This window comes from Oncorhynchus kisutch, linkage group LG18 (assembly GCF_002021735.2).
Source record: "Oncorhynchus kisutch isolate 150728-3 linkage group LG18, Okis_V2, whole genome shotgun sequence".
Lineage (NCBI taxonomy): Eukaryota > Metazoa > Chordata > Actinopteri > Salmoniformes > Salmonidae > Oncorhynchus > Oncorhynchus kisutch.
The window spans coordinates 74,363,890-74,390,266 of NC_034191.2; the positions used below are offsets into that span (position 1 = coordinate 74,363,890).

The 26,377-nt window shown below is 46.0% G+C and overlaps 1 protein-coding gene across 1 annotated transcript in view; it reads right to left on the reverse strand.

The window, feature by feature from the left end:
• LOC109909631 (piezo-type mechanosensitive ion channel component 2) overlaps nt 1–26,377 on the reverse strand; it is a 188,537-nt gene that overhangs the window by 1,530 nt on the left and 160,630 nt on the right. The window contains exons 28-46 of the mRNA XM_031795307.1: nt 24,486–24,539; nt 24,073–24,239; nt 23,538–23,725; nt 20,028–20,207; nt 15,343–15,870; nt 11,311–11,569; nt 6,520–6,702; nt 6,018–6,285; nt 5,704–5,872; nt 5,319–5,466; nt 4,908–5,122; nt 4,566–4,724; nt 3,397–3,544; nt 2,941–3,129; nt 2,622–2,714; nt 2,173–2,342; nt 1,500–1,616; nt 804–883; nt 258–468 (exon numbers count right to left, since the gene is read on the reverse strand). Coding sequence (XP_031651167.1) covers nt 258–468; nt 804–883; nt 1,500–1,616; nt 2,173–2,342; nt 2,622–2,714; nt 2,941–3,129; nt 3,397–3,544; nt 4,566–4,724; nt 4,908–5,122; nt 5,319–5,466; nt 5,704–5,872; nt 6,018–6,285; nt 6,520–6,702; nt 11,311–11,569; nt 15,343–15,870; nt 20,028–20,207; nt 23,538–23,725; nt 24,073–24,239; nt 24,486–24,539 — 3,526 coding nt within the window. The remainder of the gene's footprint in view (nt 1–257; nt 469–803; nt 884–1,499; nt 1,617–2,172; nt 2,343–2,621; nt 2,715–2,940; nt 3,130–3,396; nt 3,545–4,565; nt 4,725–4,907; nt 5,123–5,318; nt 5,467–5,703; nt 5,873–6,017; nt 6,286–6,519; nt 6,703–11,310; nt 11,570–15,342; nt 15,871–20,027; nt 20,208–23,537; nt 23,726–24,072; nt 24,240–24,485; nt 24,540–26,377) is intronic.

A 26,377-nucleotide genomic window follows, 5' to 3' on the forward strand; every position in this document is an offset into this window, starting at 1 on the left:
GCCTTGTAATTATACATTATAAAGGCTCATACGTGCCTATAACAAGTAATAAACCACTATAAATGCAGGATCCCTTTTAGAAAGCAAGACCAGGGTTGTGTCCAGTAGGCACAAAACAATATCTTGAAACAAGGTGGTACTACCTGACCTTAAACAATAAGAAATGCTCATTTTCATTTTTTGCTGCTTAATGTTTTACTAAGGTGTGCCTGACTGAAAACAACCCAAGTCACACTGTCAGATATCCCTCCACTCACCCATATCCTGCCAGGAAGCCCAGACTGGGCGGGCTGACTTTGTCACTAAACACGTACAGCTGGAGGCCCGCCTCTCTCTTCTTCCCAACTGCCGCACCCCTCATCTGGATCTGTCCCGCCGACGGCTGGTCTACGATCCACCACTCCTGGATCTCTCCACTGCTGTTGTGGGTTCTCTCCAGGGCTAGCAGGATGTTCTTGTAGCTATTGTCTGAAAGGGAGATAATATCATTAATGCTACATCAGCAGTCAGTAATAAGAGGGGGATGCTTCAGTTTGAAACAGTGTCAAAATAAGAAATGTAGAAGTGTTCATTTCACATACAATGTCAATCTGTCTATGAACATCTATTCACTGTATTTGAAGTCTATTCAAGGATGTGTACATTTTTTTCAAATTTAACCTTTAGTTAACTAAGCAAATTCTTATTTTCAATGACAGCCTAGGAACAGTGGGTTAACTGCCTTGTTCAGGGGCAGAACGACAGCTCGGGGATTCGATCTAGCAACCTTTTGCCGCCCCAAATTACCTTTATAGAGGAATTACCTTTATAGAGTTGTTCTATAGGTTTGGCATTGGAGTCACTGGGAGCTCTGAGGAAGCATGGGAAGACTTGTTCTATCACCCTGGAGAAGAGAGGGGAGAAAGAGATCTAAAAAAATGTCCATAGTGCATTGACATGGTTGGGTCGTAACTAATTACATTTAATCTGATTACAACAACAAAAAATGTACCTGTAATCAGTTATATTACTAGCAAAAACATAATATTTTTATTTCTCAATGACATTAAATTTAGCATTGAAAAAAGGCGCAAGTTTAAATTTGTTCCACCTAAGTGAGTCTGAACACAAGTCAGAGACCACTATGACACACCAAATGATGACCACCAATCAGAGACCACTATGATGACACACCAAATGCATTTGCTGGATCCTTTTTGTCTTCTTCTATTGCATCTTAAGGGGAAAGTAATCCAGAAGTAACTGAAAGTAATCAGATTACGTTACTTAGTTTGGGTAATACAAAAGTTACATTACCGACCAAAAAATGTGGTAATTGTAACTAATTATATTTATAAAGTAACCTACCTCACCCTGTCAAGTGGTTGTATACATTATATAGCATGTCATTTAATAATTAATGATTTATGAAAAATGTATAAAGGCCTTATAAAGGGTTTATGAAGGCTTAATTAAGCCTCAAAAGCTGTAGTCCGTTTTCCTTAGTGAAGTCTACTTACACAGCCTGGTTTCTGGTCCCATTCAGCAGATCTATTAACTCTTGTCGCGTTGTCATATCAAGGTATGTTATATGTTTATCTGTCGCAACTTCAGCTTTGGCTCCAAGACTGAGATTCCTGTTGAAGAGAGAAAAATCGCAATTGCACACAGTACACTGTGGTCACAAATGGTACATCACACATTACTTTGTGAACTCGTAAATGTGTTATTTTCCGGCTCACAGACATTGCAAATGGACAGATATCTCAACAGATATTTTACGGCTCTAAAGTACTATGTAACATATGTGTATCTACACAACTATGTCATTTTATCAAGTTCACACAGATCTCTAACGACACAGACACCCTAGAGCGGAACTCATTTATCCATTCAAAAATGGAAGCAAGAAACAAATATATTGACTCCTTCCATCATTGTCTCCCACCCTCTCTGTACGAAATGTTGAATGTTGAGTTGTGCAAGACACTTTTGAGTTTGTAATAAGTGTGTGAGTTTGGTTCTCTCTCAGATTGCAAGTGAGTGTGTTTCCATGTGTGCAGTCGAGTATTGGTTTGATTCTCTATGTCCTGGTTGAGTGCAGCGTGCAATGGAAAACAAAAATGAACGTATCTTATTGGGCAGTTCCAGGTTGTCCTTCCCTGTTTCAGTCTGGTGCCGTGTCACTCTTACCTCTGGATGGTCCAGGACATGGTGACAGGGAAGTATTCCTCCTTGCTGAGAACGTCCATCAGGTTCTTCCTGCTGGGGGGGCTGATGGTCCACAGGGAGTTGGAACTGCCCTCCAGCTCCGCCACAGCCACGTCCGCTGACGTGTAGGCCTCCAGGAACTGCATCGCTGACTGCAATGATAGAAGCATTGAAATATTACTACTCAAACATACCTGTACAACACTAAGATGCATAAAGTCCCGTGTGAGTGGGACAAGACAGGTCTTTGTTATAGTAATACACATTAATTCAATACACAGTAATATATTCAAACCAGAATGTAATAGTAGTCAAATCTATATCATCACAAGATATTTGGAAATCTTGAGCAACATCTGAAATATATGTTGTATTGTATGGCCTAAAATTATGATTTAGAAAGCAAGCTGTAAAATGGGTGGTCTTCTTACCGGAATGTAGTTGTATGAATTCATGAAATCTGCAAAATCTGCTTTGCTAATGTCCTTCAGTTGATTTTGCTGGGCACTCATAGTGAAAATGGGCTTAAGGAAGAGATACCAACGTTATAATATTAAAATAGATATAAATGTGACATCTGACAAAAGTCAGTAAAAAAAATAAAAACATCTAAACACCTTCAATCCCAGAGCTATAGATAGAGTTTGGACTGATGTTTCTACCAACATATGCTAACATTGCGCCCAGTGTGAAAAATGGCGGCCGAACTGTCTCTCTATATATGACTGCGGTCAACATGAGTGGCGCTACCTGAAATCCTCCCAGGGTGATGGTGACCGACACATCCAGAGGTTTGTTGACCACCCCGGCCACTGACTTGACCAGTGACATGAAGAGCAGCGGGAACCAAACAATGCAGATAAGAAGCATGACGATCAAACCTCCCATCCCATACTTCACCACCTTCTTCTTCTTCTGCCCGCGAGGCTGGGGGTACCTCTGGTAAACAACACACATAAAAGAATATAAAGAAATAGTTTGGGGAAATAAACAATAGACTTTCGTTACAGTTTCTATAAATGTTTTAAAACTTTTGGGCGAACCTACGTAATTGGTGCCCCGTGTGAGTCCCGCATAAACCTGCTGTATCTCATTTCTATACAGCCTCTTTGACAACATACTATCTACTTCCACTCTAAGCATCATTCAGATATGGATAGGGAGGTCCTAGAGGAGAACTAACACAGCAGGCCCATGGTCCCTCACCTTCTCTGACATCCTCCAGCACTTGAGAACAAAGATATGGGCGTAGATGTCCTCTACACAGATCCAGTTGGACAGGCTGAGGGTGGTGTCCGTCCACACCCAGTCCATCACCGCTCGCAGCTCCGTCAGGAACGGGACCAGGCGGAACCTGGGAACCAGGACAACGTTAGAGCAATGTTAGGGCAACGTTAGGGCAACAATAGGGCAACGTTATAGGCAATAGTAATGAACCAGGCAGCCTGGCAACCAGCCAGCCATTGGTTGCATGTGCCGTCACTGATGAGCAGTGTTGGGATTAGATACTTGGAAAAGTAAAACATTATTTATAACTTGTTACATTTAACAAAAAGTTACTTTAGAAATGTTACTTTGAATAGAAAGTAACACGTTATATCACTAGTTACATTACTTTGCATTACTTTAATGAAAAAAATCTCAAAATCTCACCGTTTAACTGTCGGAGGGAGCGAGGCAAGCTAAACAGGCTCTACCATAGACAGGCTACTTACTATCTCAGGTTTGATCACTAGTTTCTCCTTTCATCTGTGGCTATGCTTTCCTGTACTAGTCTACAAGTGCTGCACTATCATACGGGCTGCTTAATTAGTCATATATACTGTAAGCCAAACATCTATACCTCTCAAACCACCAGTTCTGGTTAGACCGCACGTCGCAGAGCCATAGAGATGTAGAGAGGGCACACTTGCCACTAGATGTTGAAGCCCTCTATGGTCTTTGCTATTATACCTGTAGAAGCGATCAATGGCAAAGATGTGGACCTTCTTAACATTTCTATGGACATTTCTATGGACAAATAGCCTTTCTTCGCTAACTCGAGAACAAAATGAGGAAACAAGTTGAGATCGAATCATGGAAACATACGCCCAGTAGAGATATGATTCACACAGTCTCCCGGGTTGCGCAGGGGTCTAAAGCACGGTAAAGGTTAAAAAAAAGAAGAGATATGGTTCACAAGCGTAACTATATTTATTTTACCCAGTTTTTAAAAGTAACGCATTCCATTACTAATTAGTCAATCCTTTTACGCATTATTTTTGTACCGTGTTACTCCCAACACTGCTGATGAGTCTCTTTTCACAGAAATTCATTCTTCATTATTGTATTCTCAATTGGTGATTGTGGTCACAAGTGGCCTGAATAGCACTCACCCTTGGAAGAGGAAAAGATTGAGGTAGTTGTAACTCTTGGTGAGGAAGTTGCCCAGGACGCGGGTGGGGTAGCCACAACGGATCTGATAGGCCGACAGGCCAAAGTAGATGCACTTGACGAAGTACCACAGCTGGGCCACTGTGTTCTGACTGAACCGTCTGGTGATTGATATGGAAATAATATTAGTGTGTATTTTCAAAGTCAAACATTACACGTTACTTACTAATGACGCAACTATTTAGTAAGTATTTAAAATATGTATTTAAAAGAAAGAAGGAGCTGGTTGTGACTAAATTATAAAAATTACTCAATAAATACATGTTATTTCTCCACATTCATACCTCTCTGTGACTCCAGGCAGGATGAAGAACATCCAGAAGTGGATGCCGAACACCAGGATGACCTGGAAGATGACTTTTCCCATGACGGTCTTTCGAAGGTAGAGGGCTCGGTCGATGATCATGGTGCCAAACTGGATCAGCACCATCACCAGGAAGGCTTCGGGAACCTGGTCTTCCGACAGGGAGGAAGTGATGTCAGCTGCCGCAGAGTGTTTCTGTTGGGGTACAGGAAGTACTGTTATGTTATGAAATGTTATGGAAATGGTATGGTATTTATTTGGAAGTTTCAAGTTCAAAAGTGTTCTTGTCCCTTTAGGGACAATTGAAATTCATTACACTGGGTTTCAATCACAAAGACAATGACAGTTTAAACCAGAATTTTAGCACTAACATATCATATATCAAACTTACCCCAAATGCCCAGAAGCCGAAGACGATGATGATAAAGTCCACTGTGTCGGCCAGGAACATCAGCACATAGACGTCTGTCACTGCACTGTACTCTGGGTGGATCAGGTTGTAGAAGAACTGACAGATGGGAATGTAGATCTCCAGAGTTCTACAGACAGGCAAAAAAACAATGATCTGTTACAGTAAACAAGGTAAACAAGATAAACTAGATACCTTTATGAACGGTTAATGTCATTTTTATGAACCATGTAATGTGTATGCATCAAAATCAAATCAGGCTTATAGATTTACAGTATAGCCACCATTAAACAATTTATTATCCTGGATAGCGACTGAATAGTAGCCTAATAACAGTAATAAGGCACCTTCAAGTCAGTACACCTACTTTTTGACAGTGAAGCTCTTGGCTTTGATGAGCTGCTCTCTGAGTTTCTCCAGGATCATCTCCTTCTTGCTCCTGTGCTGGACACTCAGCACACTGTCCCCTCTCCGCAGGCTGTCCCCTCTCTGCAAGCTGTGCCCTCTCCGCAGGCCAGGCCGTGAGCTCACACTATCTGTGGAGTCAGCAGGTTTGATGAGGTTTTGAAGACATAGGGCTCACAGATGATATTGTGTTGGTTCATAATTAAAAGTCTAGATATTTCCCCCAAACATATCTAAGCCCAATAAGGGAGTTACTCTACAGACTTGTGACCTCACCTCCTTTGGAGTGGGCGGAGCGCACGGTGCGCTGGGAAAGGTGGGAGGCGGAGCTGGAGCTCTTGCGGCGCAGCGGGGTGGAGGTGGACATGGAGTGGAATTGTCGGGGTATGCGGTTGCGGACCGACTCCAGCAGGGAGCTGCTGCCCTCCGCAGCCTGCTTCTCCACTGGCCTGGAGCTGGTCCTCTTCTCCCTCTCGTGGTGGTGCTGCTTGGGGGTTTCCCTCCCTCCTCCCCTGGGGTTGTCCTCATCCCACAGCCCGTGACACTGGAGGTCAAGACCAAAGAATAGGATGGTTAAGCCATTCAGTGTGCTAAATGTAACTATGCATCAATACAGGCAACAAGTCAGAAATAACAACATAGTTAAATGTGTAGTCCACTTTTTTGTTGTACTTATTTTTGATGAAAAAGTCAACTATCCCTTTAAAGGAATAACCATGTATTGTAGTTAATAGGCATCACACCTAGTAAGACTTGAGAATTGAGAATTGATCGGCACCTTGAGAATTGATCGGTGGAAGAACAGAGCTAGCAGCTGAACCAGGTCATAGTGCACGTATCCCTCCCTCTTCTCCACACCGATGATGTTGGGAGGATGGAAGGGTTTGGACTTGTCCAGCTCAATGTTCTGGTTGAAGGGGAAGAAACCAAACTGGAAGAAGTACTTGATCACAATGGTAACCTGGTGGTATAGAGAGAAGGGGAAAACATGCTGCCTGAGTGATAAAATCAAGAAATAGCAACATTGTCTATCAACACAATTCATTATGGAGTACAGTGCAGTAACAGAGTATTATTTCCACACTGAACATGTTTAAACAACAACTTTATTTTTCATAGCTGGATAAGAAAAAAGGGCAAAGCATCAATACAGGACTAAGATTGAATCCCACTACACTGGCTCTGACGCTCGTCGGATGTGGCAGGTCTTGCAAACTATTACGAACGACAAAAGGGCCAGACGGATTACCAGGACGTGTACTCAAAGCATGCGCGGACCAACTGGCAAGTGTCTTCACTGACATTTTCAATCTCTCCCTGACTGTGTCTGTAATACCTACGTTTCAAGCAGACCACCATAGTCCCTGTGCCCAAGAAAGTGAAGGTAACCTGCCTAAATGACGACCGACCCGTAGCGCTCACGTCTGTAGCCATGAAGTGTTTTGAAAGGCTGGTCATGACTCATATCAACACCATCATCCCAGAAACCCTAGACTCACTCCGATTCACATACCGCCCCAACAGATCCACAGATGATGCAATCACAATCCACACTGCCCTTTCCCACCTGGACAAAAGGAACACCTATGTGAGAATGCTGTTCATTGACTACAGCCCGCCCAGTGTTCAACACCATAGTGCCCACAAAGCTCATTACTAAGCTAACGACCCTGGGACTAAACACCTCCCTCTGCAACTGAATCCTGGTCTTCCTGACGGGTCGCCCCCAGGCGGTAAGGGTAGGCAACAACACATCTGCCACGCTGTTCCTCAACACTGGGGCCCCTCAGAGTCCCCTCCTGTACTCCCTGTTCACCCACGACTGCGTGGCCAAGCACGACTCCAACACCATCATTAAGTTTGCTGACGACACAAGTGGTAGGCCTGATCACCGACAACGATGAGACAGCCTTTAGGGAGGAGGTCAGAGACCTGGCCATGTGGTGCCAGGCTGTAGTGGAGCGGGTCGAGAGTTTCAAGTTCCTTGTGTCCACATCACCAACACGCTATCATGGTCCAAACGCATCAAGACAGTCAAGAAGAGATCATGTCAACACCTTTTCCCCCTCAGGAGACTGAAAATATTTGGCATGGGTCCCCAGATCCTAAAAACGTTCTACAGCTGCACTATCAAGAGCATCCTGACCGGTTACATCACCGCCTGGTATGGCAACTGCTCTGACTGTAAGGCGCTACAGAGGGTAGTACGTACGGCCCAGTACATCAATGGAACCAAGCTTCCTGCCATCCAGGACCTATATACTAGGCGGTGTCAGAGGAAGGCCCATAACATGGTCAAAGACTCCAGTCATCCAAGTCATAGACTGTTCTCTCTGCTACCGCATGGCAAGCGGTACCGGAGCGCCAAGTCAAGTCATAGACTGTTCTCTCTGCTACCGCATGGCAAGCGGTACCGGAGCACCAAGTCAAGTCATAGACTGTTCTCTCTGCTACCGCATGGCAAGCGGTACCGGAGCGCCAAGTCAAGTCATAGACTGTTCTCTCTGCTACCGCATGGCAAGCGGTACCGGAGCGCCAAGTCAAGTCATAGACTGTTCTCTCTGCTACCGCATGGCAAGCGGTACCGGAGCGCCAAGTCAAGTCATAGACTGTTCTCTCTGCTACCGCATGGCAAGCGGTACCGGAGCGCCAAGTCAAGTCATAGACTGTTCTCTCTTCTACCGCATGGCAAGCGGTACCGGAGCACCAAGTCAAGTCATAGACTGTTCTCTCTGCTACCGCATGGCAAGCGGTACCGGAGCGCCAAGTCTGGGACCAAAAGACACCTTAACAGCTTCTACTCCCAAGCTAAAAGACTGTTGAACAAATAATCAAATGGCCACGTGGACTATTTACATTTACCCCCCCACCTCTTTGTTTTGTACACTGCTGCTACTCGCTGTTTATTATTATTCATAGTCACTTCCCCCTACCTGTACAAATTACCTCGACTAACCTGTACCTGTACGATAACTGATTTAATGAGCCATTCGCAGTTTCACTGTACCGGCCATGTGTACTTAGACTTGCATGGCTTAATCTTTGAGACAAGCATATGCTACTGGCAGGATCAACCAGGTAGCCACTCACAAGTTATTGTACATTAACTCGGTACCGGTACCCCTCAGTATTGTTATTTTATTGTGTTACTTTTTAAATATTTTTTACAACTTTAGTTTATTTAGTAAATATTTTCTTAACTCTATTTCTTGAACAGCATTGTTGGTTAAGGGCTTGTAAGTAAGTATTTCATGGTCAGGTGTTTTGGTATTCGGCGCATGTGACGAATAAAATGTGATTTAATTTAATTTAATGGAAATCATAACGGGATGGTTCACCTTAATAATTTGGGTGAACTATCACTTTAAAACTGCAAAGGACCAGGGGTCAAGGCAGATTTACATTGATAAGAGCCTGACTAATGTCTAACTTGGTTTGTTTAGTTACAACTAGTTGGCTGGCTAATCTAATTTGAATGATGCATCAACACCTGATAAACACCTGATAAACACCTGATAAACACCTGATAAACACAGCACCGGCTTTGTATTCCACCTGCCAGTGTTTCTGGAAGGATGTGGACTGTAGTGTGAGAGGACGACAGAGGCTCGCCTCGTAGGACGCTGTTACTGACTACTGCCGAGGACTGGTGATCTCTCAGATGCTTATAGCACCTAGGTGGGTGCTACACTTTTGGTGGTGGAAGTTGCAGCCTACCAACAGAGGAGGAGTAGCTGTGAACTGGTGTTGCGTGATGATGTCTGATGGATGTTTCTCCCTCCCTGGCTGCACCATCGCTGCCACCTCTCAAGTTACTCCTGTACTGAACTGCACTATGGAAGACCATCTCCCAAGAATGGCACACTTCCTGAATGTATCTTTAGTGTTTATTTTTAAAGTGACTGATATTCTGTATGAAAACCACTTTATAAAATACAGTTGAAGTCGGAAGTTAACATAAAACCTTAGTCAAATACATTTAAACTCAGTTTTTCACCATTTCTGGCATTTAATCCCATTAAAAATTCCCTGTTTTAGGTCAGTTAGGATCACCAGTTTATTTTAAGAATGTCATATGTCAGAATAATAGTAGAGAGAATTATTTATTTCAGCTTTCATTTCTTTCATCACATACCCAGTGGGTCAGAAGTTTACATACACTCAATTAGTATTTGGTAGTATTGCCTTTCAATTGTTGAACTTGGGTCAAATGTTTCGGTAGCCTTCCACAAGCTTCCCACAATAAGTTGGGTGAATTTTGGCCCATTCCTCCTGACAGAGCTGGTGTAATTGAGTCAGTTTTGCAGCCTTCTTGCTCGCACACACTTTTTCAGTTCTGCCCACAAATTTTCTATAGGATTGAGGTCAGGGCTTTGTGATGACCACTCCAATACCTTGACTTTGTTGTCCTTAAGCCATTTTGCCACAACTTTGGAAGTATGCTTGGGGTGATTGTCCAATTGGAAGACCCATTTAACTTCCTGATGGATGTCTTGAGATGTTGCTTCAATATATCCACGTAATTTTCCTGTCTCATGAAGCCATCTATTTTGTGAAGTGCACAAGTCCCTCCTGCAGTAAAGCACCCCCACAATAAGATACTGCCACCCCCGTGCGACACGGCTGGGATGGTGTTCTTCGGCTTGCAAGCATCCCCCTTTTTCCTCCAAACATAACGGTGGTCATTATGGCCAAACAGTTCTATTTTTGTTTCATCAGACCAGAGGACATTTCTCCAAAAAATAAGATCTTTGTTCACATGTGCAGTTTCAAACCGTAGTCTGGCTTTTTTTATGGTGGCTTTGGAGCAGTGGCTTCTTCCTTGCTGAGCGACTTTTCAGGTTATGTTGATATAGGACTTGTTTTACTGTGGATATAGATAGTTTTGTACCTGTTTCCTCCAGCATCTTCACAAGGTCCATTGCTGTTGTTCTGGGATTGATTTGCACTTTTCGCACCAAAGTACATTCATCTCTAGGAGACAGAACGCGTCCCCTTCCTGAGCGGTATGACGGCTGCGTGGTCCCATGGTGTTTATACTTGCCTACTATTGTTTGTACACATTTGGAAATGGCTCCCAAGGATGAACCAGACTTGTGGAGGTCTACAATTTTTTCTGTCTTGGCTGATTTCTTTTGATTTTCCCATGATGTCAATCAGAGGCACTGAGTTTGAAGGTAGGCCTTGAAATAAATCCACAGGTACACCTCCAATTGACTCAAATTATGTCAATTAGCCTCTCAGAAGCTTCAAAAGCCATGACACCATTTTCTGGAATTTTCCAAGCTGTTTAAAGGCACAGTCAACATAGTGTATGGAAACTTCTGACCCACTGGAATTGTGATACAGTGAATTATAAGTGAAATAATCTGTCTGTAAATAATTGTTGGAAAAATAACTTGTGTCATGCACAAAGTAGATGTCCTAACCGACTTGTCAAAACTATAGTTTGTTAACAAGACATTTGTGGAGTGGTTGAAAAACGAGTTTTAATGACTCCAACCTAAGTGTATGTAAACTTCCTACTTCAACTGTAAATATCCAGTATTATTTATTCTTAATGTAATACCTCTGTGTAGACGATGGCGGTCATCCAGAAACGTTTGCTGGGCCTGGGGACAGACAGCATGGCCCAGAGGAAGATGAAGATGGGAAGGACGAGCGTGGCCACGGATGCTGAGATCATGTGGTTGAGGATGATGACCAGGAAACACACCATCTCTGAGTGGGCCACCAGCATGTTGTACAGAGCATAGAGCAGCTGGAGCAGGGCCGGCTGATCGCCGTAGAAACGCTCTGAATCATCCAACTCCTCGTCATAGAACATCCTGATCGAGAGAGGGGAGAGAGAGAGAGAGGGGAGAGAGAGAAAGAGGAGGGGAGAGAGAAAGAGGAGGGGAGAGAGAAAGAGGAGGGGAGAGAGAGAGAGGGGGGAGAGGGGGCAAGAGAGAGAGGGGAGAGAGAGAGAGGAGGGGAGAGGGGGCGAGAGAGAGAGGGGAGAGAGAAAGAGGAGGGGAGAGAGAAAGAGAAAGAGGAGGGGAGAGAGAAAGAGGAGGGGAGAGAGAAAGAGGGGAGAGAGAGAAAGAGGAGGGGAGAGAGAAAGTGAAGGGGAGAGAGAAAGAAAGAGGGGGGAGAGGGGGCGAGAGAGAGAGGGGAGAGAGAGAGAGGAGGGGAGAGAGAAAGAGGAGGGGAGAGAGAGAAAGAGGAGGGGAGAGAGAGAAAGAGGAGGGGAGAGAGAGAAAGAGGAGGGGAGAGAGAGAAAGAGGAGGGGAGAGAGAGAAAGAGGAGGGGAGAGAGAAAGAGGGGGGAGAGGGGGCGAGAGAGAGAGGGGAGAGAGAGAGGAGGGGAGAGAGAAAGAGGAGGGAAGAGAGAGGAGGGGAGAGAGAGAAAGAGGAGGGGAGAGAGAAAGAGGAGGGGAGAGAGAAAGAGGGGGCGAGAGAGAGAGGGGAGAGAGAGAGAGGAGGGGAGAGAGAAAGAGGAGGGGAGAGAGAGAAAGAGGAGGGGAGAGAGAGAAAGAGGAGGGGAGAGAGAGAAAGAGGAGGGGAGAGAGAGAAAGAGGAGGGGAGAGAGAGAAAGAGGAGGGGAGAGAGAAAGAGGAGGGGAGAGAGAAAGAGGGGGGAGAGGGGGCGAGAGAGAGAGGGGAGAGAGAGAGAGGAGGGGAGAGAGAAAGAGAGGGGAGAGAGAGAAAGAGGAGGGGGAGAGAGAGAAAGAGGAGGGGAGAGAGAGAAAGAGGAGGGGAGAGAGAAAGAGGAGGGGAGAGAGAAAGAGGCGGGAGAGGGGGCGAGAGAGAGAGGGGAGAGAGAGAGAGGAGGGGAGAGAGAAAGAGGAGGGGAGAGAGAGAAAGAGGAGGGGAGAGAGAGAAAGAGGAGGGGAGAGAGAGAAAGAGGAGGGGAGAGAGAAAGAGGAGGGGAGAGAGAAAGAGGGGGGAGAGGGGGCGAGAGAGAGAGGGGAGAGAGAGAGCGGAGGGGAGAGAGAAAGAGGAGGGGAGAGAGAGAAAGAGGAGGGGAGAGAGAGAAAGAGGAGGGGAGAGAGAGAAAGAGGAGGGGAGAGAGAAAGAGGGGGGAGAGAGAAAGAGGGGGGGAGAGAGAAAGAGGGGGGAGAGGGGGCGAGAGAGAGAGGGGAGAGAGAGAGAGGAGGGGAGAGAGAAAGAGGAGGGGAGATTAGAGAAAGAGGAGGGGAGAGAGAGAAAGAGGAGGGGAGAGAGAGAGAGAGGGGAGAGAGATTAAGAGGAGGGGAGAGAGAAAGAGGGGGGAGAGGGGGCGGGAGAGAGAGGGGAGAGAGAGAGAGGAGGGGAGAGAGAAAGAGGAGGGGAGAGAGAGAAAGAGGAGGGGAGAGAGAAAGAGGAGGGGAGAGAGAAAGAGGGGGGAGAGGGGGCGAGAGAGAGAGGGGAGAGAGAGAGCGGAGGGGAGAGAGAAAGAGGAGGGGAGAGAGAGAAAGAGGAGGGGAGAGAGAGAAAGAGGAGGGGAGAGAGAGAAAGAGGAGGGGAGAGAGAAAGAGGGGGGAGAGAGAAAGAGGGGGGGAGAGAGAAAGAGGGGGGAGAGGGGGCGAGAGAGAGGGGAGAGAGAGAGAGGAGGGGAGAGAGAAAGAGGAGGGGAGAGAGAGAAAGAGGAGGGGAGAGAGAGAAAAGAGGAGGGGAGAGAGAGAAAGAGGAGGGGAGAGAGAAAGAGGAGGGGAGAGAGAGAGAGAGAGGGGAGAGAGAGAAAGAGGAGGGGAGAGAGAAAGAGGGGGGAGAGGGGGCGAGAGAGAGAGGGAGAGAGAGAGAGGAGGGGAGAGAGAAAGAGGAGGGGAGAGAGAGAAAGAGGAGGGGAGAGAGAGAAGAGGAGGGGAGAGAGAAAGAGGAGGGGAGAGAGAAAGAGGGGGGGAGAGGGGGCGAGAGAGAGAGGGGAGAGAGAGAGAGGAGGGGAGAGAGAAAGAGGAGGGGAGAGAGAGAAAGAGGAGGGGAGAGAGAGAAAGAGGAGGGGAGAGAGAAAGTGGAGGGGAGAGAGAGAGAGGGGGCGAGAGAGAGAGGGGAGAGAGTGAGAGGAGGGGAGAGAGAAAGAGGAGGGGAGAGAGAGAAAGAGGAGGGGAGAGAGAGAAGAGGAGGGGAGAGAGAAAGAGGAGGGGAGAGAGAAAGAGCGGGGAGAGGGGGCGAGAGAGAGGGGAGAGAGAGAGAGGAGGGGAGAGAGAAAGAGGGAGGGAGAGAGAGAAAGAGGAGGGGAGAGAGAGAAAGAGGAGGGGAGAGAGAAAGAGGAGGGGAGAGAGAAAGAGGAGGGGAGAGAGAGAGAGAGAGGGGAGAGAGAGAGAAAGAGGAGGGGAGAGAGAAAGAGGGGGGAGAGGGGGCGAGATAGAGGGGAGAGAGAGAGAGGAGGGGAGAGAGAGAAAGAGGAGGGGAGAGAGAGAAAGAGGAGGGGAGAGAGAAAGAGGGGGAGAGAGGGGGCGAGAGAGAGAGGGGAGAGAGAGAGAGGAGGGGAGAGATAGAAAGAGGAGGGGAGAGAGAGAAAGAGGAGGGGAGAGAGAGAAAGAGGAGGGGAGAGCGAAAGAGGAGGGGAGAGAGAAAGAGGGGGGAGAGGGGGCGAGAGAGAGAGGGAGAGAGAGAGAGGAGGGGAGAGAGAAAGAGGAGGGGAGAGAGAGGAAAGAGGAGGGGAGAGAGAGAGAGAAAGAGGAGGGGAGAGAGAAAGAGGAGGGGAGAGAGAAAGAGGGGGGGAGAGGGCGAGAGGAGAGAGGGGAGAGAGAGAGAGGAGGGGAGAGAGAAAGAGGAGGGGAGAGAGAGAACAGAGGAGGGGAGAGAGAGGAAAGAGGAGGGGAGAGAGAGAAAGAGGAGGGAGAGAGAAAGAGGGGGGAGAGGGGGGCGGAGAGAGAGAGAGAGAGAGAGAGGAGAGATAAGAGGAGGGGAGAGAGAAAGAGGAGGGGAGAGAAGAAAGAGGGGGAGAGAGAGAAAGAGGAGGGAGAGAGAGAAAGAGGGGGAGAGGGGGCGAGAGCGAGAGAGAGAGGGGAGAGAGAGAAAGAGGAGGGGAGAGAGAGAAAGAGGGGGAAGGGGGGCGAGAGCGAGAGAGAGAGGGGAGAGAGAGAAAGAGGAGGGGAGAGAGAGAAAGACGAGGGGAGGAGAGAAAGGATGGGGGAGAGGGGCGGAGAGAGAGAGAGAGAGAGAGAGAGAGAGGAGAGATAAAAGAGGAGGGGAGAGAGAAAGAGGAGGGGAGGGGAGGGGAGAGAGAGAGAAAGAGGGGGATAGAGAGAAAGAGGAGGGGAGAGAGAGAAAGAGGAGGGGAGAGAGAGAAAGAGGGGGAGAGGGGGCGAGAGAGAGAGAGAGAGAGAGAGAGAGGGGAGAGAGCGATAGAGAGAGGGAGATGGAGAGAGAGAAAGAGGGGGAGAAAGACAGAGAGAGAGAGGAAGAGAGAGAGAGGGAAAGAGAGGGAGACATGGAGAGAGGGAGAGACCGGGAGAGAGAGAGAGAGAGGAAAGAGAGAGCGGGGAGAGAGATAGGGTCTAAAAATTCTAAATCCTTTAGAATTATCAAACAAACTCATCTTTAGCCTTGACTGGATCTCGATGTCGGGCTTTCTAATAGCTGAGAGAGGAGTATTTTAATTGGAAATGCAAGACAAGCTGCGATAAAATACAATACCTATTGCGTAGCAGATCGCTGGCTGTCAGCTCGTGGGTGAGCGAGGGAAACGTGCCACTCGTGACGCCCGACAGAAGATCTGACTTCTCGTCAGGTGTCACCACAACCAACCTCTTCTTATGATGGGCCCTAATGGATGAGGCCCGTTCAGCCTCCTCCCTGACCAAGCCTGTAGCTCTGCTGTACGAGGCCCCCTCCCTGTCCAGGCCTGTAGCTCTGCTGTATGAGGGGGGGATGTCTGCGTCTGTACTGGGGAGGTCTGCCTGGTAGAGCTGGAGGTCACTGTGGTGGGCGTAGCACGGTCCTCTCTCCAACCCTGTCTGTTTGACTTCCGGGACGCTGTCCCTACTGTCCCAGTCCAAACCCCTGGACCTGGAGAGAAGAACCCCCTCATGTTCCATGTACAGCCCCATGGAGGTGGAGGAGGAGTGGGGGTCTTGGAGGTCCTGGTCTGGCTCCTCTCCTGTCTCCTCGATGGTGTCGGTGGTCCCCTGGCGGGAACAGAGGGCTATACACTGGTTGTGCTCACTAGTGGGGAGAGAGAAGCAAGAGAAAGGAGTGTTGATGTTCTGGAACTCATCTGTTCCATGACTCTTCATTTCAGTATTACTAGTCAATAATCCACATACTGTGTACCTACTGACTGCTGAAATGGCCAAATCCACAAGGGTGTCTACAGTCATGGCCAAAAGTTTTGAGAATGACACAAATATTAATTTTCACAAAGTCTGCTGCCACAGTTTGTATGATGGCAATTTACATATACTCCAGAATGTTATGAAGAGTAATCAGATGAATTGCAATTAATTGCGATGTCCCTCTTTGCCATGCAAATGAACTGAATCCCCCCCAAAAAACATTTCCACTGCATTTCAGCCCTGCCACAAAAGGACCAGCTGACATCATGTCAGTGATTCTCTCGTTAACACAGGTGTGAGTGTTGACGAGGACATGGTTGGAGATCACTCTGTCATGCTGATTGAGATCGAATAACTGACTGGAAGCTTAAAAAGGAGTGTGGTGCTTGGAATCATTGTTCTTCCTCTGTCAACCATGGTTACCCTCAAAGAAACACGTGCCGTCATCATTGCTTTGATCAAAAAAGGGCTTCCCAGGCAAGGATATTGCTGCCAGTAAGATTGCACCTAAATCAACCATTTATCGGATCATCAAGAACTTCAAGGAGAGTGGTTCAATTGTTGTGAAGAAGGTTTCAGGGCGCCCAAGAAAGTCCAGCAAGCACCAGGACCATCTCCTAAAGTTGATTCAGCTGCGGGATCGGGGCACCACCAGTACAGAGCTTGCTCAGGAATGGCAGCAGGCAGGTGTGATTGCATCTGCACGCACAGTGAGGCAAAGACTTTTGGAGGATGGCCTGGTGTCAATCAAGAAGGGCAGCAAAGAAGCCACTCCTCTCCAGGAAAAACATCAGGGACAGACTGATATTCTGCAAAAGGTACAGGGATTGGACTGCTGAGGACTGGGGTCAAGTCATTTTCTCTGATGAATCCCCTTTCCGATTGTTTGGGGAATCCAGAAAAAAGCTTGTCTGGAGAAGACAAGGTGAGCGCTACCATCAGTCCTGTCAGCAACACAATTCACCAAATCATGAGAAAACTAAAATATAATTACTTGACACATTGGAAATAATTAACAAAAAACTGAGCAAACTAGAATGCTATTTGGCCCTAAACAGAGAGTACACAGTGGCAGAATACCTGACCACTGTGACTGACCCAAACTTAAGGAAAGCTTTGACTATGTACAGACTCAGTGAGCAAAGCCTTGCTATTGAGAAAGGCCACCGTAGGCAGACCTGGCTCTCAAGAGAAGACAGGATATGTGCACACTGCCCACAAAATGAGTTGGAAACTGAGCTGCACTTCCTAAACTCCTGCCCAACGTATGACCATATTAGAGACACATATTTCCCTCAGATTACACAGATCCACAAAGAATTCGAAAACAAATCCAATTTAGAAAAACTCCCATATCTACTGGGTGAAATACCACAGTCTGCCATCACAGCAGCAAGATTTGTGACCTGTTGCCACAAGAAAAGGGCAACCAGTGAAGAACACACACCATTGTAAATACAACCAATATTTATGCTTATTTATTTTATCTTGTGTCCTTTACCATTTGTACATTGTTAAAACACTGTATATATAATATGACATTTGTCATGTCTTTATTGTTTTGAAACTTCTGCATGTGTAATGTTTACTGTTAATTTTTATTGTTTATTTCACTTTATATATTATCTACCTCACTTGCTTTGGCAATGTTAACACATGTTTCCCATGCCAATAAAGCCCCTTGAATTGAATTGAATTGAATTGAATTGAATTGAATTGAATTGAGAGAGAGATAGAGAGATAGAGAGAGAGAGAGAGGGGGGGGGAGAGGGTGGTAACAGACTCATACACTGGATACAAAGGCCGTCCATCAGCACCATTACACACTCACCCCGCCCCTGTCTACTCCTCTACTGATCCTCAATATAATCTTAAAACTGCTCTGAAAGCAGACAATAACACCCTTTACAGTTTACACAACACTACAGTCGCGCGTGACATGGTTGAACAGCGCTACGAGAAAAGGCCATTATAGTCCTGTAGCCAGGAAGTGGATTTGATGACAAGAATATGACTTGAGAACCTAAGAGAAGGAGAGAGTGAAGGATAAAGGGAGAGAAGGAGAGAGTGAAGGATGAAGGGAGAGAAGGAGAGAGTGAAGGATGAAGAGAGAGAAGGAGAGAGTGAAGGATGAAGGGAGAGAAGGAGAGAGTGAAGGATGAAGAGAGAGAAGAGTAGAGAGTGAAGGATGAAGAGAGAGAAGGAGAGAGTGAAGGATGAAGGGAGAGAAGGAGAGAGTGAAGGATGAAGGAAGAGAAGAGTAGAGAGTGAAGGATGAAGGGAGAGAAGGAGAGAGTGAAGGATGAAGGGAGAGAAGGGGAGAGTGAAGGATGAAGGGAGAGAAGATTAGAGAGTGAAGGATGAAGGGAGAGAAGAGTAGAGAGTGAAGGATAAAGGGAGGGAAGGAGAGAGTGAAGTATGAAGGGAGAGAAGAGTAGAGAGTGAAGGATGAAGGGAGAGAAGGGGAGAGTGAAGGATGAAGGGAGGGAAGGAGAGAGTGAAGGATGAAGGAAGAGAAGAGTAGAGAGTGAAGGATAAAGGGGGGGAAGAGTAGAGAGTAAGGGTTGAGGGGGAGAAGAGTAGAGAGTGAAGGATGAAGGATGAAGGGAGAGAAGAGTAGAGTGAAGGATGAAGGGAGAGAAGGAGAGAGTGAAGGATGAAGGGAGAGAAGGGGAGAGTGAAGGATGAAGGGAGAGAAGGGGAGAGTGAAGGATGAAGGGAGAGAAGGAGAGAGTGAAGGATGAAGGGAGAGAAGGGGAGAGTGAAAGATGAAGGGAGAGAAGGAGAGAGTGAAGGATGAAGGGAGAGAAGGGGAGAGTGAAGGATGAAGGGAGAGAAGAGTAGAGAGTGAAGGATGAAGGGAGAGAAGGAGAGAGTGAAGGATGAAGGGAGAGAAGGAGAGAGTGAAGGATGAAGGGAGAGAAGGGGAAAGTGAAGGATGAAGGATGAAGGGAGAGAAGGGGGAGAGTGAAGGATGAAGGGATGGAAGGAGAGAGTGAAGGATGAAGGGAGAGAAGGGGAGAGTGAAGGATGAAGGGAGAGAAGGGGAGAGTGAAGGATGAAGGGAGAGAAGGAGAGAGTGAAGGATGAAGGGAGAGAAGGGGAGAGTGAAAGATGAAGGGAGAGAAGGAGAGAGTGAAGGATGAAGGGAGAGAAGGGGAGAGTGAAGGATGAAGGGAGAGAAGAGTAGAGAGTGAAGGATGAAGGGAGAGAAGGAGAGAGTGAAGGATGAAGGGAGAGAAGGGGAGAGTGAAGGATGAAGGGAGAGAAGGGGAGAGTGAAGGATGAAGGGAGAGAAGGAGAGAGTGAAGGATGAAGGGAGAGAAGGGGAGAGTGAAAGATGAAGGGAGAGAAGGAGAGAGTGAAGGATGAAGGGAGAGAAGGGGAGAGTGAAGGATGAAGGGAGAGAAGAGTAGAGAGTGAAGGATGAAGGGAGAGAAGGAGAGAGTGAAGGATGAAGGGAGAGAAGGGGAGAGTGAAGGATGAAGGATGAAGGGAGAGAAGGGGAGAGTGAAGGATGAAGGGAGGGAAGGAAGGAGAGAGTGAAGGATGAAGGGAGAGAAGAGTAGAGAGTGAAGGATGAAGGGAGAGAAGGAGAGAGTGAAGGATGAAGGGAGAGAAGAGTAGAGAGTGAAGGATAAAGGGAGGGAAGAGTAGAGAGTAAGGGTTGAGGGGGAGAAGAGTAGAGAGTGAAGGATGAAGGATGAAGGGAGAGAAGAGTAGAGTGAAGGATGAAGGGAGAGAAGGAGAGAGTGAAGGATGAAGGGAGAGAAGGGGAGAGTGAAGGATGAAGTGAGAGAAGGGGAGAGTGAAGGATGAAGGGAGAGAAGGGGAGAGTGAATGATGAAGGGAGAGAAGGGGAGAGTGAAAGATGAAGGGAGGGAAGAGTAGAGAGTGAAGGATGAAGGGAGAGAAGGGGAGAGTGAAGGATGAAGGGAGGGAAGAGTAGAGAGTGAGGGTTGAGGGGAAGAAGAGTAGAGAGTAAGGCTTGAAGGGAGGGAAGAGAGTGAGGGATGAGAGGAGAGAAGTCTGTTTGTCGTTGCCTACCTGGCCTGGCTGCCTCTGCTGTCAGCTGAAGAGGTGGACTTTAGGTCCAGCCCCTCCATCTTGCAGAGTTTAGGACGGGCACGCTCGCTGGTCTTGGGCACCTGTACGTTGTCAGGACCCATGTCAGTGTGGTCCAGAGTGGAGCGACAGGAGTAGAGCAGTGTGCTCTCTGTGTACGCACTGGAGAAATACACAGAAAGATGAAGTTTGATGCCTTGTTCTACACAGACTATGGACTGTGCATTATCTTCTGTGGTGTGTGTGTCTGCGCACATATGGATGTCTGCATTCTTGTGGGTGTGGGCGTGTTAAACTATTCTTGTGGGGACCAGAAGTAAACAAGTACACAATAGTAAACAAACAAAAATGTGACCAACTGGGTACATTTTGTTAGTCCCCATGAGGTCAAATGCTATTTCTAGGGGGTTTAGGGTTAAGGTTAGAATTAGTTTTAGGGTTAGAATTATGTTAAGGGTTAGGAGCTAGGGTTAGTTTTAGTGTTAGGGTTAGTAGCTAGGATTAGGTTTAGGGTTAAGGTTAGGTTTTTGGGTTAAGGTTAGGGTTATGGTAAGGGTAAGAGTACGGATTAGTGTTAGGGTTAGCGCTAGGGAAAATTGGATTTTGAATGGTACTGAATTGTGTGTCCCCACAAGTTTAGCTGACAAGTGTGTGTGTGTGTGTGTGTGTGTGTGTGTGTCTGCGCCAGGCCAAAGTCGAGGCAGAGGATAGAATGCCTGTGGGTAATAGTGCTCCCAGAACAGAGCAGAGCAGAGCAGGGCAGAACAGAACAGAACAGGGCAGAACAGAGCAGAACAGAGCAGAACAGGGCAGAACAGAGCAGAACAGGGCATAACAGAGCAGAACCGGGCATAACAGGGCAGAACAGAGCAGAACAGGGCAGAAGAGGGCAGAACAGGGCATAACAGAGCAGAACAGGGCATAACAGGGCAGAACAGGGCATAACAGAACAGAACAGAACAGGGCAGAACAGAGCAGAGCAGAACAGGGCAGAACAGAATAGAACAGAGCGGAGCAGGGCAGAACAGAGCAGGGCAGAACAGGGCAGAACAGAGCAGAACAGGGCATAACAGAGCAGAACAGGGCAGAACAGAATAGAACAGGGCAGAATAGAACAGGGCAGAACAGGGCAGAACAGAACAGGGCAGAACAGAACAAAACAGGGCAGAACAGAGCAGAACAGGGCAGGGCAAAACAGAACAGGGCATAACAGAGCAGAACAGGGCAGAACAGAATAGAACAGAGCAGAACAGGGCAGAACAGAGCAGAACAGGGCAGAACAGAATAGAACAGAGCAGAACGGAACAAAATCGAGTAAAACAGAACAGAGCAGAATAGAACAGAACAGAATAGAACAGAGCCGACCAGAATAGAGCAGAACAGAGCAGAACAGAGCAGAACAGAGCAGACCCGAATAGAGCAGAACAGAACAGAACAGAATAGAACAGAACAGAACAGAGCAGAACAGAATAGAACAGAGCAGACCAGAATAGAGCAGAGCAGACCAGAATAGAGCAGAACAGAACAGAACAGAGCAGAACAGAATAGAGCAGAACAGAACAGAGCAGAATAGAGCAGAACAGAATAGAGCAGAACAGAACAGAGCAGAACAGAACAGAACAGAATAGAACAGAACAGAGCAGAACAGAGCAGAATAGAGCAGAACAGAATAGAGCAGAACAGAACAGAACAGAACAGAACAGAACAGAGCAGAACAGAATAGAACAGAACAGAACAGAGCAGAACAGAGCAGAACAGAATAGAGCAGAACAGAACAGAACAGAGCAGAACAGAGCAGAACAGAACAGAACAGAACAGAATAGAACAGAGCAGAACAGAATGGAGCAGAACAGAACAGAGCAGAGCAGAACAGAACAGAATAGAACAGAGCGGAACATAACAGAATAGAGCAGAACAGAATAGAACAGAGCAGTACAGAGCAGAACAGAACAGAACAGAACATAATAGAACAGAGCAGAACAGAACATAATAGAACAGACCAGAATAGAACAGAGCAGAACATAATAGAACAGAACAGAACAGAGCAGAACAGAATAGAGCAGAACAGAACATAATAGAACAGAACAGAGCAGACCAGAATAGAACAGAGCAGAACATAATAGAACAGAACAGAACAGAGCAGAACAGAGCAGAACAGAGCAGAACAGAACAGAACATAATAGAACAGAGCAGAAAAGAACAGTGCCGTTTCATGCTGCCAGGCTGGCACTCCTCAGTCTCAAATAAATAACAAAATAACACTAAAACAGACAACCGTGTGGAACAACAAGAAGCATAGAAATACAGAAAGCTAAGTCATGTCAAACTCTAAAACATAGCTGCTGAATATTGAGTAATTGTACTGTCAAATGGTTATGTAACGTAAGTGTTTATCGCGTAAATGGTAGCCGTGCTGAGCACTACTTGGCTCGATTCACCAGGCTTGGGTTTTATTACACACAGATGGAACACAAATAAATCATTCAATGACGGCTTTTACACGCAACGTTCCAATCTGATCCCTGAAAGAACGTTACTGTCATCTGCACAGAATGACATCTTTCTAAAACAGCCAATATCTAGCACCTGATTGAGTCATTTTGGATTCTTTTATTTAGTTTCCCTTGATGTTTTGAGTATTATAACTGCAAGGTACTAAAGTAGCATGTGTTTACTACTATATCCTTGGATTATCAAGTAGCAGCTAAAGAGCCTTGCCTTCTATAATAATAATACTAATAATACTACTACTACTAATAATAATAATACTAATAATACTACTACTACTACTACTACTAATAATAATACTAATAATACTACTACTACTACTACTAATAATACTAATAATACTACTACTACTACTACTAATAATAATACTAATAATACTACTACTACTACTAATAATAATAATACTAATAATAATACTACTAATAATAATAATACTACTACTACTACTACTAATAATAATAATAATACTAATAATAATACTACTACTACTACTAATAATAATACTACTACTACTACTACTAATAATAATACTAATAATACTACTACTACTAATAATAATAATAATAATAATAATACTACTACTACTACTACTAATAATAATAATAATACTAATAATAATACTACTACTAATAATACTACTACTACTACTACTACTAATAATAATAATAATACTAATAATACTAATAATACTACTACTACTACTACTAATAGTAATAATACTACTACTACTAATAATAATAATAATACTACTACTACTACTAATAATAATAAATTCCATTTAGCAGACGATTTTACCCAAAGCGACTTACAGTCATGCGTGACTCCCCTTATCTATCACCAGGATATTATGAATGATCTTTTTTTTTTAAATTAAACATGATTTCCTCTTTCCTCTTCAATCTCATCACTTCTTTTGAGTATCAATATAAGTATAAGAAAAAGTGATAACTGTAACAGAACATATATTTTCTTCCATTCTCAAACCTGGACAGGCTATCATGAGACGCCATAGATTCTTGGCTCTCCAGACAGGCACAGCTCTCAGCCTTGTGGGGGATGCAGTCCTGGCAAGTCTCCTCCTCGGTTCTCTCCAGGCCCGACTCAATGGACGCAGCCTTGCACATTTGCTTGCGGTAGTACACGTGGATGCTCTCCCGGGAAGGCTTGTTCCCCTGGAATGTTACAACCAAGTGTTAGAATTGGTGGTCCTAGTCCCACTTCATATTATTACATAGGCTGTAATAACATTTGGAATAGGTCATTCCAATGATATTACTATGATATTGCTAGAAATAGTTAATACCAATGCTATGGTTTTACTACAGTACGGCATGGTAAATAATTATGTTGCTAGGCAGATATACTTGTTCACTGGTAACTTTCACAAAGCTGGTTTCTCATCCGTCATTGGACGATTCACCTGGAGTATCAGGTAGTACACCTTGTAATACGATAAGAGTCACAAAATATATATTTTAAACACTCAAAATAGTCTAAATCCCAGTGGCCGTGACATTACCTTGTTAACCTCGTGCGTGAGCATACAGCGCTCAATGCGTAGCACGGTGGAGATGTCCAGGTGTTCCTGACACATGGAGTTGATCCAGGCTGTGAAACTGTCCAACATGGCCAGGAACAACACCCAGGAGAACTTGACTATGTTGAAGACTCGCTTCAGCATGTTGTCTGGGAACAGGGAGGAAGACAACACACGTCTTTTAACAGCCAAGTCCACATCAGTCTTTATTCATTGAGACTTATGAGTGTAACTTCCTTGATGCAGAGGACATTGTGAGTTGGGCTGAGATTTGATTCAGGGGTCGAGGCACCCAACCTAAGATGTAAACAAAAATTACATTTCCAATTCCATGTCCTGAAATGGACTTTAAATGAAATAGAATTGACCCCAACCCTGGTTTGAACTGCACCTACCTGATCCATCTGTTTTCATCTCCTCCTGGTCCTCCTCTTCCATAGGAACATGCACTGCTGGATAGAAAAGATATTGAATATGTAATGAGTCAATGGAATCATACAAAATTATAAAATTATATCCCTTGCTGTGAAGATATAAAACTGTTACGCAAAAGTACCCTTCCAAACAATGACATCCCAAAATAAATTTACACACGTGTTATTCAATCATTGCACCCACACTGCTCGCGCATGTCAATGAGTGTCTGCATAGCCAGACTCTAAAACAATTGTGTGACGCTTGACGTGCTGCAAGTCTTGGCCTCTCCCATCTCCTCATTGGTTTTTAGGAGCATATACCCACATGCCATCTCCTTAATTTTTATGGGGCATATACCCACGTGCCATCTCCTCATTAGTTTTTAGGAGCATATACCCATGTGCCATCTCCTCATTAGTTTTTAGGAGCATATACCCATGTGCCATCTCCTCATTCGTTTTTAGGAGCATATATCCACGTGCCATCTCCTCATTAGTTTTTAGGAGCATATACCCACATGGGTGATTGAAATATGAACTGAGGTCCACACTCCAGTCCAGTTGGTGGTGGTAATGCACCTTAAAGTTGGTTGCCAACCGCCATATAAAGTCCAAAGAAGAAGAATAAACCTGAAGGAGGAGAGATTCCTAGAAACCAACTCGGTTGACCTTTTATCTGTGGATTAATTGTCGGAGTAGAGGACCTTGTGCATTTCAGGTAAAATAACAGCCCAATGTTTATATCCCAGGACAAATTTGCTAGCAACAGCAAGCTAGCTAGCTAAATTGTTATAAATGTTTGCTTATCGACCTGTCCCCAAATTAATATAGTTTGGTTCAGAGTTAATTTTGATATTCCTAACTCGTGGTGTCCTGATCACATCTGGTGTGAGGGGACATAATCAACATGCTCTCGGTGGTGCACGTGGACCCATGCGCGCGAGCGGTCTGGTCAGCATGTAAGACAGTGTGGTCTTCTCGCAGACCTCATGTAAAACTATTTGGCTGAACTGAGAGACCGTACTGTATTCCAGCCATGTCCACAGTCAGTCCAGCCTTCATATGGGATGAATTGACCATGTCTAATCAAACATGGCGTCCTACCTTTCAGACCCAGGAATGCCTTGGCCCTGCCTGGAGTTGGAGCTGGGCTGTGGGGAGGAGGGAGGGAAGGAGGGGGAGTAGAGAGGGAAGGAGGGGGGACTTGGCGGGACTGTGGACCGGACACATCATGTCTCCCATTAGGGATGCAGCAAATCGTTAAGTAGGCGCTCTTGAACAGAAAAAGGGCACAACATACCCATTCATATCTAGTCTAGGGCCTATAACGAGAAAACCTGAGAGGGTGAAACATACTGTAATACAACAAGTGCAGCATGGACGGATTGCAGCGAGACAAGGGTAAACATTGGGAGGTGAGAGGCCTCCCAAGTTGCGTAGCGTTCTAAGGCACTGCATCGCATCACTACATCACCGCGTCACTACAGACCCGGCTTCGAACCCAGGCTGTGTCGCAGCCAGCCACGACCAGGTGACCCATGAGGCGGTGCACAATTGGCCCAGCATCGTCCGGGTTAGGGGCGGGTTTGGCCGGTCAGGATGTCCTTGCCCCATCGCGCTCTAGCGACTCCTTTTGGCGGGCCGGGTGCATGCACACTAACTTTGGTCACCAGTTGTACAGTGTTTTCTCCGACACATTAGTGCGGCTGGCTTCCAGATTAAGTGAGCAGTGTGTTAAAGGAGCAGTGCGGCTTGGCAGGGTCGTGTTTCGGAGGACGCATGGCTCTCGACCGTCGCCTCTCCCAAGTCCGTACGGGAGTTGCAGCGATGGCACAAGACTGTAACTACCAATTGGATACCAGGAAATTGGG